Genomic DNA, 15282 nt, shown 5'->3' with positions numbered 1-15282 from the left:
GTATTCATAAAGTTACTGCGACTTTGGTTTTGCTGGCCGTCGTGCGCGACAAGAACTTTCCAGCCGGTGTCGGTCCTGTCCCCGGGTGCGTTAAGATGTTTATTTATTAAATTGGACACAATGAGCTGCGAAGCGCGGTCAGCGCGGGCACTTACCACTCACTTCGCTGTCTCTCTCTCTGTGCGCAAGCTATAACTGTTAATTCGCTTCCATCATCTGCGAATGAGAAGTTAATTACCGAAATGCGTTTCGACGGGTTAACAAGTGTTTTGCTCTCACCTTAATTAAGCAGCCGGCCAAGAAGCCGGCCGAAAGCAAAGTGCAAGAGACGAGACGACAAACGGGCAGAGGTCGGGGTGGCTATCATGTCGGGGCGACCCCGGTCATATTCGGGACCCAGGAGCCAGGACCACGCCTCGACCGCGGGAAAGGAGAGCTTTCCCAAATAAAAAGGAAAGGCAGCGCTTTTGTTGCGCTCCACATAACTGCTCTGCTCGTGTCTTCGAGCCCTTTCGTCGGGTGCTTTGCTTTTTTTTGGGCAATCGGAGCGAAGAACTCGACCATTCCGACTCCGAATTCGACGTCTCTCGGCGGTCGGTTAGTTAATTAAGAACTTAAGTTGTTTTCGATTCAACTGCGCAGTGCACGCGGGACGCACCGGACCGAAAGTCCTGAAATCCGATTTTCCATTAGCCGCAACCATTGCGCACTTCATCGGGGCGAGCGATTAACTTTCTTATTTCGTTAGCGAAATAAGAAGTCCCGAAAAAAAGAGTCAAAAACCAAAATCAAAAAAACCAAAAAAAACCCGGGCGACAACCACCAGAAAGTAAAAGGAGAGCCGATCCCGCGAGACCCAATTCTTGGGCCGGAGTCTTGCGATTGTGCGAGTCGAGGAGTCGAATAAAGTCGAGCAAACGCGACTGGTGAAGGTTCGCGCATCCTTCTCCGGCCGCCATCGTGGCGAGCGGCGGCGGCGGCGAATTTAATAATGTCCTCGGGCGCCACACACAACTACACCATCGAGCGGCCCCAGCAGCATCGGAAACATATTATCAACATAAAACGCTCGTCGGTGTTCTAACTGTTCCTTTTTTGGGACTGGTTTTGGGGCGATCCATTCTTTTCCTTTCACTGCCGCCCTGGTCCCTGGATTGAAGTAGGGTCCATTCGGACGTCCCGTTGGAGCCCCGCAGAAGCTCCTAAGCAACGGCGCAGAATGGACCACCAAATCCGTCAACCGTTGGACCGTTTCCGAAAATGATACCCAGACGTCCGACGGGCCCCCGGTGTCTTGTTGTATTGTGGCGTCGCCTCCAGAGAACCTGGACCTGGATAGGATGCCCAAAAAGCGCTCGGGCGGTCGTTCCAAGGTCGTCAATCTTCGGTGCGGCGGCGAAGAAACGACCCGCGGCATAAAAACGGGACGCTCTTTTCCGACGGGACGATCATTAAAAATTCTATCGATCCTGAAGAAGGCAGCAGCGTGTTGTGCAGGGTCGACGTCGTGGTCGTTTGGCCCCGGGCCAAAGGTCTCGCCGAACGCGCTGCACCGCCGCAGAGTGCGCCCGGATCACCTCGGAGGTAGGGCGGAGAAAAAGGGCAGCAACAAAAAAAAACGGAAAGAAGCAAAAAAATGGCGGCGGGGATTCTAATCAAGACCGAGGCCATCCGTTGGCCACTCTTATTTTACGCGCGCGCGCGGGCTTCAAGGTTAGGGAGAGGAGGCTGCCCAGCTATTCCAGGAATCCCGAAAGAACCGCGAGGGTCAGAGGACCCAGGAAGGGCTTGACCGGACCTCCAGATACTAAGCAGGCCCCCGGGAACCGGTCGCAGGGCGGTGAGGGGAAATGTGTAGCAAATATTTTATTCAAGTAGCCGCGGGGATCAATTATTTCGCCCGCTGCTGCTGCTGCTGCTGTGGCGATGGTCCGCGCAAGACACACACGCAAGTCTTCGCGCGCTGTTTTTTCCGTTTCCTCCAACTCCAGATTCGCTTGCAGACCCAGAAGCTGCAAGAGCTTGGGGGGGTGCATCGCGATCCCCGGACACCGGTGCGGGATGTATGCTCCGGTGATTGTAATTTCCGATGAATTACTGCGGCATTATGCTTCCTGAGGAGTGCACCCGGGAGCTGGCCGCGGGTTGGCTGTGCCGTGCCATGGCTTTACACCTTTCGCCGGCGACCCAAGCGATCGATAATGTTTCAGGCCGGCCACGTCGCCGCGGTTGGGTTGTGATTTGCTGGCACCGGCGGAACATCGGTGCTTCACATCGATCACTATGCTTCCCTAGACGGGCCCAGGACACAGGGGTCTTACCTGTGGGTGCGTTTTCAACAAATGCAGGAGCGCAACCTTAAGTATTAGGTTTTTGAATCAGTTCTTTTGGTTTTTATTCGACATTTGTGCCATAACTATAACAACAACATAATAATCCGAAGGAGCAATATCTGGTTAATATGGCGGATAACAGTTCCCATTCGACATTCTCGAAATAGGTTTAGACCGGTTTTGGGATGTGTGGTCGAGCGTTGTCATATTGAAAAATCAGTTTATCATATCTTTTATCCCATTCTGGTCGTTTTATGACCAAAGCTTGCTTCAAACGCAATAATTGTTGCTGATAGCGTTGTCCTTCAATAAGTTCATTAGGTTTTAAAAGCTCAAAGTACACCACACCTTTCGTATCCCACCATGTGCACAGCTCAAGCTTTGCACAGTGAATATTTCACTTTGGTTGTGTACACTTTAACCAAAAAATCTATACTGCGTTAGATGCGTAATGACAGTAGCTGTCAAACACATATTTCATTAAAAAATGTGACATTGAGTGACTAACGCCATCTATTGTAAAACCTCCAGAACTAATTCAAATACCTAATGGAATGACCAACGCTTAGAATGTTCTTCGGTGACTTCGGAGGTGACTTCGGTGACTTCGGAACACATTTTGGCCACCTGCGATCCTGACCGGCGACCACTGTGCCCCGCGCGGGTCGTCCGCTGCAGTGCCCGCCAGCTCGATCACGGTCAATTTAGACGTTCGATCCTAACCTTTTACGACCTCCAGCAACACAGGACGCGACAGGGACGACGCAGGGGCTCAGGGGAGAGGGGCTGGAGCCGGAATTAAAATGTGCCCCCCAGACGCACGGCTGCTACGGGAGCTGGTCTTCTCCGGTCCGGCTCTCTTCCTCTTTCTTTCTCTCTCTCTCTCTCTCTCTCTCTCTCTCCGCTCAAACAATGTTTAATGCGCTGCGTTTTTGTCTTGATTGGAGCAGGCACCAAATATACATTACACACCCTTTCGTTGCACCCCGGGTTCGATCGACCACCGAGCGCCAGACCGCAAAAAGAAGGAGCAACAAGGAGCAACTCGATCCTCGATCGGTGTGCCGTGGCAGAAGCACTTTGATGGTCGCCATTCTATAAAAATAATAATAATAAACTGTGCACCACTGTCCAAGGGGGGCGAAGGACGAAGGAGAACTCAATCGGGGCGCGGTGGCGCGATGCTACATAATCTTTTATGTGTATATGGCACACGCGCGCGCGGGGGCCTTAATCATAATAATTCCGCTCGCCGTCACCTCGCACCGGGCGCACGCCTAATGAACCGTAAAACTCGGACTCAACCGAGCAACGCGTAATGTGGAGCGTCATGAAACAATGTTCAACATCTCGCCATCGCCGGGGTGTATCATGTTTCGAACCCGCCAACATTGTAACGTCCTGCTGAATTGTAACACATTTTTCGATCCGTCCGACAGCCATCCGCGCGGAGAGTGTCCTTTTTCGCCCCAGCTCACGGCGACCCGACGGCTGACGTGTCGTTATATTGAGGCTCTTTGATTTATTGCTTTTTATAGCGAAACTGTTGGTGATTAACTGTTACGGGGGGCGGGAGGCCACAAAAAGAGGGAGCCTCAATCAAAGGCTGATTACCGGAGGGCGCTACCACATGAGCACACTACAAAATGGCGAACCGATCCGTCTTGGCTCTAATCTGCCTGGGCACTGCAACATTGCATCGGCGCGCCGCGCGTACCTTCATAGGAGAATGATAAATTAGTCTGTAGCCTCCGGTGGGACTCTCGGAGTGTTCGAGGAATCAGGCGCGGCATCTCGCGACCCTGACCCGCGGGCGTCAAAGTGCACGGCGGAGGAAAAAAGGAAACACATTAAAAGAGACTTCCGTCGTGGGGCGGCCACAAGATCTCACGCACGGTCATTTTCCTTCCCGTGCGCGGCTGTATGGGTTGTGTTGTGACAGGATCACGCCACTTTCTTGACGATGACGATCATCACCACCAACAACACGTCCTGTAAAGAAGATAAGTTGATCAAGAAATGTGTGTATCTTTAGCCTTTGGTACATGATTGTAACGTGCTTCACCTTTGAACGGTGCCGATCTCATGTTCATGTTGCAGTACTCTAGGCAGTAGTTGTACGCGGCTTGTAGGTTGTTTGGGTTGTTATTTTGTAATAAGAAACAAAGAGGACTTTCGAGACCCCTCAAAAAAAAAGTCTAAAGCCTTCTCCAGGAAATATGTAGGAAGCATGGGCCTCTGCGTTGGTCGCATCCTTCGGGTCCGTGTAAATTTGAGTGACCATTGCACTTTGTAAATCATTTACACGACTAAAATAACTGCTTAAAGGCCCGTCTACACGCTACGATATATCGTTTCAGATCCGTTATCGCTACAATGCACACATGTCTATCCACACGCACACATGTATGGAAATTGGTCCGAAATTGATGCTCGGCGCATTAGATTTTTTTTATCTGAAACGATATATCGTAGCGTGTGGACGGGCCTTAAGGATTCCGTCGGTATTTTACTGATCCCTGTCAGTTCATGATCAAGTGTTTTTAATTCCCTCTTATCCTTACAGTAGCGGAGTACTTTTAATGGATTCCTAATCACCTGGCACTCCATTGGCATTTAAGACATCTGCTGCTTTACTCTTAATATTTCTTCTTATCGTTCCCTCTATCACGTGATAATACGTGGTAACACATCGTTCAATAAGTCTCGAGACTAACTATGAAAACAACATTTTATCGGCAAAATTTTTTATTAGTCATCAATATAATCTTCTTAAAGTGTAATACAACCATTCCACACTTCTCTATTTTTTCAATTCCATGTTTGTAGCCCGATTTGTTTTTTGACTCAAAATGAGCCTCAGTAGCAAGGATCACCTCCTCATTCGAGCCATATCTTTTTCCCTGGAGCATCTTTTTGAGATCCGTAAAGAGCCAGTAGTCGCTGTGGGCCAGATCCGGCGAGTACGGAGGATGAGGAAGCAGTTGGAAGCCTAATTCGTTGAATTTGGTCATCGTTATGATAGAATTGTCCATGGTGGCTTTTGTTCCATTGTGAGCAAACGCGGCACCCATTTGAAAAAAACCTTTTTCATAGCCAATTTTTGGTGAAAAATAGTAAATGCACTACCAGTTGATTGTTCATCATCTTAGCTATCTTGTGCACTTTCATTTTGCGGTCACCCATCACGATTTTCAATACTTGCTTGATGTTTTCGGGAGTTACTGCCTCATTTGGCCGACCCGAACGTTCCGCATCATTTGTATCAGCACGACCGCATAGAAGTCAGCATACCTCCGACAAATGGTTGGTTTCGACGGAGTAGAGTCCGGATAACGTTTTTCAAGCCATTGCTGAGCTTAAACAGTGTTTTTTCCCCATTAGAAAACAATGTTTTATCAACACACGAAACTCGCTTTGGTTCATTTTTTCAGGATTGCAAAAGTAGCGTCACTTTAACCACTATAGCTTTCTTGGTTATGCTTCGAATTACATCAAATTTTGACACACCTCATCTGAAGGTTGGTACTTCCGAACCCTGTTATATGAATGGCATTATTAGCGCCATTTCTATGGTAGTCCCGGGACTTTTTGAACGATGTGATATCTATTGCTTATCTACAGTATTATACATGCAATGAATTCATTAGCGTTACCTTCAAAAAGGTGGGTAATTCCCGTACATAACCGGGTATTTTCCCGATACGAACAAATTCGTCGCAGCTCGTAATGGTGGTGTCAGTGGAAGTTTCGGTAGTCATTCTATTTTTTCAAAAACTCCGTACCCTTTTCTGTCCTATCGTATACCATATAAACCTTTCCTTCGATGTCCACCTTAATTCACTACACAGTCTGTCTCAAAGTAATCAGGACATTGCCAAAATAAGAACAACAAATGGTTTTTTTCTGCAAAATCGTTTTATTCTATTCAAAATAGTCTTCTTCCGCTTCGGTTAACTGATTTGCACGACTTAACAACTTTTCGAATGACGATTTTAGGTCATTGGCCGGCATGGCTCGGAGTATGTCGGCACAAGCCTTCTGAATGGCCAAAATGTTAGTCAATGTTTGCCGAATAGATGAAAGTCACAGGTCACAGGGTGTCAGATCACAGGGTGCCAGATCAGGTGAATACGGTCAATAATTTATCGATAAAATGCGATTTTTGGCGCCACCAGAAATGTCCCTATTGAAAAAGTCTTGATTACTTTGAGAAGGACTGCGTATTTTCTGCGCTATGCACTATTTACTGTCTGCACTTCCTATTTTCTCTCTCTTTTTTTTCTCTCTCTTCTTAAAGTATCTTTTTTAAATTCGGTATCACTTGACAATTCACAATGATGTTCACGGATCTAACTAATCTAATCTATTTTTCACTTAAAAAAATATACGTGACTTACGCTATGATCACGAACGCTGCGCTGAATCTCATGCTCCTTCCGATGACGGCTGCTCGATCCGTTGGGTTGTTCCGGTTTGGCGCTGGCTTCTGAGATCCCTTCGGTGTGTATTCGGGCGAGTTGTTGTCCTGAGGTCGTTGTGCAGATTTTATGTAGTTCTATCGCCTCACCTTTTGAATACTCAGGTACTCCTATTCGGGCGCCAGTTAAATTTTCGGATTTGAGTTCGAGAAGCTTCGGGAAGAACGTTCGGAGCGAACAGAATTCAAGGCGACCTCGTTCGTTGATTGGTTAACGTAAAGTGCTTCTTTATTTTCGATATGAGTTTGGTTTTCAGAGGACCTGTGCGAGTTTAGACGAGTTTATGCTTGCATTCAGAGACTGCTTATTATTTTTACCCAACGTTGCGGTTTTGTGCCCATTTTGTGCGACAATGTGTTAACTCGCGCTAGAGATCAATCCACTCTTAAAGGATCCCAGGCTCACTCGATCGATCGCTCGAAATTGATTTCTTCGCCAAGCCTCACCCTCAAACCTCAGGTGGCGTGTGCGCGTGCACAGGCGCAGATCGGTTCGCTCATCAAGACAAACAGCCGAATTGAATATGATTATTACGATAATTGACGATTAGCCGTTGAACTGCTGCTGCTGCTGCTGCTTCGAGCAGCAAGTGCACTCGCGCTGGCAGCAGCCGGATAAATCTTTCGGCCCCTGCTCCGCGCACGGGCTCTAGGCTCCAAATTGCATGGCTCCGGGCTGCCGCGGGCTGCAGGATTGCGCGCGGTGCAATTTGTAACACCGACCACCGCCACCGAGGCCCCGTGCGAGATAAGATTTATGAACGAAACCCACCCACCCCATCCGGGGGTGGGGGGAGGCGATAGTAAACGTTCTTCCCGTCCGGCTCGCCTAGTCCCGCGCCCCGCGTGGGGGTTCATTGAGTAAATCGCGTAAGCATTCAATTGCACAAATTGTCGGTTTTCGTAGGAAGGGCCCGGCGTTTCTACGTACGGCGGCGGGCAGAAATTATGCGGCCGCGGTCGTCGGCGAGGATCGTTTCCAACCGGTTGATTGAGTTCGCCCGCGCTCCCCCGGCGGCCGGCGCCGTTTTAGGGGGCGTTGCTGTTGGTGGGCCTTTTCCTCTCTGTGTTCTTTTTTTAAGGAGCAGCCGCAGCAGCCAGGGTGAAGGGAACTTCCGCTATCCTGCACACACACACACGCCGAGAGCCGGAGGGAAGGCAAACAGGCCGTACCGCAAAACGGGACCCGTGCCCGGGCCATCACTCATACTCAATGAGCCGGTGGCGCTCCGGTCCGGCTCTCGTCGTAGATCGCGCCGCGCCGGTGCACCGATGCGGACTGAGCACGCTCTAGACCTCGCATAATTGCAGTTTGCAGCAGCAGGCGTGTGGCGTGTGTAAGGGCACTCGTGTGCGCGTGCTCGCACCTGCCCTCCCGCCCGACCCCCCCGGACGGAAAAGAAATGCCCGACCCATGCACTGAGCGGGTGGTAGCAGTCAGCGATCCAAGGTCTTAGAATGCGCGCGACGGCCCCAAGATTGATTCCTCGTGGGCCTCCGGGCCTAGGGCCGGCTTGGTGTCACTTCCTCCCTCACCGCCGCTGCCACTGGCCTTCGCAAATTGATGAAACGGTTCCACGCGGAACTCGTCCAAACTCGAACGCGTTAATTACGGCGCATCCGTCGGGTTGGCGGGCTGGCTGGCTGGACCACCATCCTGCCAAACACCCCCGTGCCGAGGTAATCAATTGCAAAGTGGCTCAGGGACTCTCAGGGCTACATTTGTCACAGTCGACAACCAACAGGTACACCCAGGTACAGGTATTGGGTTAGGAAGTTAGAAAACCTACAGGGTGCCTCATCATGACACGTACTATTGAAATGTTAAATAATTCCGCTATTTTTCGGTCGATTTTGACAAATGAACAAGATTTATTTAGGGTATAGAATGCCATGATTGACACTCAGAATACAATAGCGATAAAATGACCGCCTTCATTAAGCACACAAAAGAGCGGGTATTTTTCATTATTTTTTACCATATTTCATTACATTTGACAACATTTCCGGCATAATAGCAGCAATTTCCGCTGTGAGGTTAGCTTTCAGTTCTTCAATGGTCTTCGGTTGGCTGGCATAAACCTAACTCTTCAAATAGCCCCAAAGAAAGAAGTCAGAAGAAAATCGGGATTAATAAGTTTACAGCACAGTTTTCACAGTTGAACGAATATTTTCAATGTATCTTCTGTAAAAAAAGTACCGGGAATTTGTGATTTTAAAGAAAATGCTTTATACGATTTTAGATTTTTTTGTGGCGTTCGATAGCTCTACATGTTAGTGACTTATGGTGAACAGTTCGGCCCTTTTGAGTAATCAGTCAATTTTTTACAGTTGGTTTACTGTGCACGTGTCTTGACCCATCGCCGATTTCTGTCTTTTCCTAAATTCATTGACCACGAAGCGGTCATTTGAGTTTTGGAAACACGAAAAAAACAGGAAAAAGTCACAGGGAGCCAGATCTAGTGAATACGGTAGCTTTGGCATCTTAAGTGTGTTGTTTAGGCCAAAAATTCGCGCAGAAACCAAGATGTGTGAGCAGGGGCGCGACAGCCAATTTTGGTTTTCCCACAAATCCGGGCGTTTGTCACGGATTGCTTCGGGCGAATTGCGCAAAACTTACAGGAAATATTATTTATAGACCATTCTATCATTTGGCAATAACTCATGATGCACCAGGACCCTGTAATCGAAAAAAAATGAAAGCCAAAATGTTCACATTCGACAAGACTTGGCTTTTCGACGTTCACATCTTCTCGGCCCTCTGAAAAAATTTTGAACCACCGAGAAGCGCTGCTTTGGGCCATAATAGCTTCACCATAACCCACAGTCAACATTCTGATTGCGTCCGAGCTCTTAATTTTGTTTTACACACAAAATTTGATAAAGATTCTTTGCCATCCATTTTTTGGAAGAGACAAAAATCGACGATGAGCCAAAACAGGTCCAAGCAAAACAGCTGTCAAAAATTGACCGATTACTCAAAATGACCGAACTTTTCACCATAAGTAAGTGACATGTGTAGCAACCTAACAAGCGACGAAAATCTGACATACGTAGCCCGCGTAAATGCAAAATTATTATTACTTTTTTAACGCACCTCGTATGTGTCACGATGAGGCACCCTGTAGCGGCGGGCTCTGCCGCTCGCTATTTATAGTGCTCGTTTGTTTTATTTACTTTTCTAAACCATGAGCCCGGAGTGGCCTCAAGGATTAGCTTGGGGCATCAATTGTTGACTTGGAGCCTCCGAACAGCTTCATTTGAACTTTGTGTGAGGTCCCACTGGCTGTTAGAGAACGGAAAGGACACCGGTCAAACAACTTCGTTGCGCCGCATTTTTTTCGGAACTCTTAAATTAAAAGCAATCAGATCTCGCTCTCGCTAGTTATACCCTACACTTTGTATCATGCCACACGCCTGACGATGAGGCTGAAGATAATGTCGAAGAGCGGTGTGCATCCAGGGCACGCGCGTGCCTAGCATGGAGCATCATTACCGATGCACTTTATGGTTTATGCTTCCTCTATTCGTTAACGCTTCCAGCGCGTGCAATGTGCAGTGCGCCGGAACCGGACTGGAGGAGTGGATAGTAAAACACTGTCCGGGTTTACGTGTCGGCGGCGGTAGTCAAACGAGGGGGCAATTATGCTTCAAATCAAATTCATTTCCCTGCACATCGAGCTTGCCGAGAGCGTTTATTCTTTCAAGGGCGGCTTTCTTATCCGCACTTCGAATCGTGCACTTCGGCAGGCGGACCCGGGTTGTCAGTCGGCCACTCAGAAAAAACACCCCGGGTGATCTCGGATGCGGAACAAAGCGCGTTAAATGAAGGGGCCCGCCGTGACGATTGTAAGATGTGTTAGCGAATGGTTTTTGATCAAAACGGGACCGTTGCCGTGATATGCGTGATATGAAGAGTGCCATGAAATTGCCTTCGACTGTTATGACAACAATAATAACTCAATTAGGAACTGTGCGGTGGCACATAGTTCATTCATTTGCCGACAAACTAATTGCTCCTGTAGTCGAGTCTTCGTTTTTCTTGTCCGTGTATTGCCCGGCTAGCTAATTGCAGGGTTATTTTTTCTTATAAATTTGCTTAAAAAGAAATCCATTATTTTTGCGTGAATTTTAAAACTTTATATGAAATATTCCATCGTTGCATCGTTTTGTTAGATAATTTGTAACCATTTTAAAGGTAGCTTCATTATGCCTCTCTTATAGAAGTCTTGGTCGTTATTGGCGAAAAACTATAGCAATCTATCTCTTCTCTTGATCGCAATTTCTTATCACTAAGAAAGTTTTGCAATGTGCGAAAAAGGTTTTTTTTCTTTTGTATTATAGAGACTTTGAGCTGTAATAGCCTAACATTCGTCTCTTATGCGGAAAAAGTTATAATCGCTTGGCGCAAGGTACGGACTATGCGGTGGATGCATTAAAACTTCCCAACACCTCTACTGTTGACCGATTCTCGCCGTTTCTGGTCAATCGCTAGCTTCAAACGGTCCAATTGTTGATAGTAGTGATCTGAATTTAGTGTTTGACTACACGGAACCATCAAATAATAAATGATTCCTTTCAAGTCCCACCATATACACATTAGAACCTTCCCTGCCGTTAGTTCAGGTTTGGCCATCGTTTGATTTGCTTCTTTACGATAGTTCTCGCACAATATTACCGTATGTATCCCATTTATGATCTCCAGTCACCATCCGTTTAAGAAATGAGTCGATTTTATTCCGTTTGACCAAAACTCTGCATCAACTTTTCTTTGTGAATTCAGCTTTGTGCAAATGGCTTAAAATTGTTCAAAGTTTAATCTTTAGCTCCTGGGCGATGCTACGAGTGCTAACATGTCGATCAACTTTGATTATTTCTGTGATTTTATCGACATTTTCAACGACGGGTCTGCATGGGAGAGGTGCATCTTTCACATAAAAAAAAACTGAAATGGGTCAACGAAACCAAAATTAAACGTAGCTACCATGCACAATTTAAGCGGCCTAGCTTGAATTTTCGTCTTTATCAAATAAAAAATGTAAAATATACTGAATTTTTTCTTAGTTGAGTTCCATAGTTAACACCCTCTAACTCACAAACAAATGGAACAAACACAAACAGTGATAGCATTTTTGAAAGTATGAAGTGTCTGTTTTAAAACGAGCAGAAACTTGAACGTTCGATACTGTACGCAGACTGTACGTTCGATATTTCACGAGATATCGATCACTACCGAGCCATCTACCGACAAAATAATGGATTTTTTCTTGGCCAAACTCATACATCAGTTGCCAGGAGCCATTCGCAAGAAGCTGTGCTGACTTCCCGACCCTTTTTGATCCTTTTTTGGTTAATTAAGCAGCAGATTGGTTAGTGAATGTTAACGACTAAAAACACAATTAAATGGAAATGTCACTAGGAATTAACATCGAACAGTGTCGAGGCAATCAAAGTTTTGATTGTTGTTAGATTCGCATCCCTTTTCGTGCATTGCCGACTGGCAAGGTTCCGATTTTCGCAAAGTATCCTTCCCGAATCACGCCGAGCTGAGAGCCGAAGAGGTGAAGAACTCGATCATTAGGACGAAACCGCAGACGGCTGTAAGTCGCAGCTCGCACAGCCCTTTTCACGAAACTCATCAAAACCACATTAGAATCTTGCCGCGAATCCTGTGCCCCCCATTCTCCGCCGTCCGCAACAGGGCCCCGACAGCGGGCGGCGGTTTCTCCACAATGGCCCTGGATCAGGAACCGGGCCGGGCCGTTCCTGCAGCCCATCATTACGAAACTTTAATGGTAGGATCGTGACGGCACCAGCCCGGGGGCGCGTGCCATGAGTTCTCTCTCTGTCTCCGGCTCTGTTTTTACTTGTTTTGACTCCAACCGCGGGCCTCGGACCTGCCCTCGCTAGCTTGCATCTTTCGGGAGCCTGATGTTTGATATGCATAATCTCGGGCCTTTGCCCGGTTTTTTTTTTTTTGCTTCCCTTCACGCGCCGATGGCCGTGGGCGAGTGGGGGAGTCCTGCCCCGGTCCTCTGTCCCGGTGCGACGCGCAAATGAGGACTCGAGCCGAGGGGCCAGGGCCGATGAATCTAGCGCCGAGCGATGCAAATGGCGGCATCGCCCCCGCGCCAAGCCAAGTTGCCCTGATTTCCTGGCCACAAGTTGTTCAACTTTGCTCGCCCTAGAGGACCGCGCTCGGCATCTAACCTGTCCTTCCGTTATGTGTGTAGCCCCCCCCCCCCCCGCTCTGGGAAAGTGGGTCTCCGGCGATGGGTAACGGATTTCGTTGGGATTGTTGCGAGAGCGGGAAACGGTGTTTGGTTGGTTCTCGGTGCCAATTCGAAGGTCGATCGTGAACTATCAGAAAATATATACTTATGTGGCCCGGGCTGCCCAGCAGCCCGACAGGAGGAGAGATTGTTTGCCTGTCAGTGGTTCCGATTATTTCTCTATTTGCACGATCTGCGCCCAGCTTGAAACATCGGACCCTGGTTTCTGGTTTACACGCGGCACCGTTGCATTCGGCGATCGCAACTGCCGGATATCGTTGCCTGGCGCATGTTTCGGCCTCCTATCTAAACTCCAGTTTTTTTTGTCCTGTTCCATTATTCCTTTGCAGAACTTTCGTGATCAAAGCATCGACGGTGCCGGGCTGCCGCTGCTGACCGAGGAACACCTGACGAACTCGCTCGGCATGAAGCTGGGCCCGGCGCTCAAGCTGCGCTCGATGTTGGCCAAAAAGCTGGGTGGTCCCTGTCCCTGCACGCTCTGCGCCGCCGTTCCGACGCCGCCGACACGGACCAACAGCAGTGGCAGCGGTAGCAGCAAAGGCGACACAACTCCCACCAATCGGCCCCCGAGCAACGGTTCGATCGGTTGATCCGGTGACGGCGCAGTAATCAGGATCGAGTGCAAGCTTTCTCTCCTTCTGGATTCAGCAGAGCTGCCTCGCCGCGGCCCCGAAAAAGCATCGAAACAGAAGCGATCGCGACGTACTTACGATGGGTGGCCCAGTCGGGGCTCCTTCACATCATCCACACACACACACACACACACACTCCACAAGCAAGCCGGGACATGTACAATACCTACGATTAAGTTACATTTATTTTTTAACGTTACATCAAAAGTCAGGGGTGGCGAAAGACCCACTGTTGGCTCTCCTTTCGGCAACTCAACGTCAACCACAATGTCACTGCGGCGCGCAGTGATGTACTCTCCTAGCCAAAGAAACCGACGCACGGCAGAGTGTGGTGCGCTCGTTTTGCGGAAAACGGTTCAAAATCATCCTCTCCAACGCAATAATGGATTGATAATCGGGCGGAACGGGCGTTCTGGCGACGGCCCCTTATACGAACCAGTTGGTGAAGCGTTTAGAAACTGAGCCGAAGAAATGGTAAAGAAAGCGAAATAAGACATCTTGATTTCTTGATTGCGCGATACTAGAGCACACACAGAAAGAAAACACACACCCAGACACGTTTAGTAAGATGCGGCGACTCAAAGTTGTTAATTTGTCGTTATTTATTCTGTTAGTTTATCGTGTAGCTAGTAGACTTTGTTACGTTACGGTCAAAGCTCCGGTGTCGTCCCGGTGTGGTCCGTGGACGATTCGACCCGAATGAGTTCACCGCTGCAGCTGCTGGGATACGTTTTTTTTTCATTGTTTCATCGCCATCGCCAGGCAGGCAGTGCAATCTTAATGCCCACGTGTCCCTCTCCAAGAATTCCACTAAGCTAAGCACACACACAGGAGATATCGCGCACCCCGCTTCAAGAGAGCCTGGAGTGGAGGAGAAAAGGATTTCATCGAAAACGCCGATTTCATTCGATTTGTTTTCCCTGTGCACGCGCGCGCAGGGGGAACGGTTATTTCACTCCGAGTAAAAACGTTTACAGGCGCAGCATAAATGTAGACACATAGTACACACACGTTAGCGAGTATGTTATTTAAATTGTATCAGTATTTAAAAATGCGAGCTTAAGAAAAATCTATTGCAAATCTAGGACCGGATACGTGTGCCTCAGAAGGTCTGGCGCACGGTGCAATTAATCGTCATCTTAATGACGGCGATGGTCACGGTGAGGTCGTGAAAGTATATAGGAAAATAAAGACATTTCAATGAAATAATACATATCAAATAGAACGAACCTGGTGTTGGATTATTCTTGGGTATGAATTTGAGGGGGGCAAAACTCGACGGTAAGTTGAAACGCGTCCAAAGCGCGGCCACTTGGGGGTACGCGGATACCAGAGCAGCAAGGTTAAATGTCGAAGGGCTGACGTCTTTTGGAAAATATGTTTTCACACCTTCTCATTCGCTCCGAGTTGCTGTTGCACCAGATACACTGAACTTTCGAAGTGTCCTCCTTCTCCAATTGTCCGAAATTTCTCCTACTGTCCGTAAATGTATCCCTTCCGTGTCCTATTTGGCAAGATACACTATTCGGTGTGTCTGAAAGTAG

The 15282-nt window shown here is 48.1% G+C and overlaps 1 protein-coding gene across 1 annotated transcript in view; it reads left to right on the top strand.

The window, feature by feature from the left end:
- Positions 1-13771, top strand: part of LOC128270605 (uncharacterized transmembrane protein DDB_G0289901) — a 72225-nt gene extending 58454 nt beyond the window's left edge. Inside the window, exon 7 of the mRNA XM_053008015.1 lies at positions 13436-13771. Coding sequence (XP_052863975.1) covers positions 13436-13696 — 261 coding nt within the window. The 3' untranslated portion in view covers positions 13697-13771. The remainder of the gene's footprint in view (positions 1-13435) is intronic.
- The last annotated feature ends 1511 nt before the right edge of the window (positions 13772-15282 follow it).

The sequence above is a fragment of the Anopheles cruzii genome, chromosome 3 (genome assembly GCF_943734635.1).
Source record: "Anopheles cruzii chromosome 3, idAnoCruzAS_RS32_06, whole genome shotgun sequence".
In the NCBI taxonomy this organism is placed as follows: Eukaryota; Metazoa; Arthropoda; class Insecta; order Diptera; family Culicidae; genus Anopheles; species Anopheles cruzii.
Note: the sequence above shows the minus strand (reverse complement) of the source record. Positions and strands in the feature narration are given on the sequence as shown.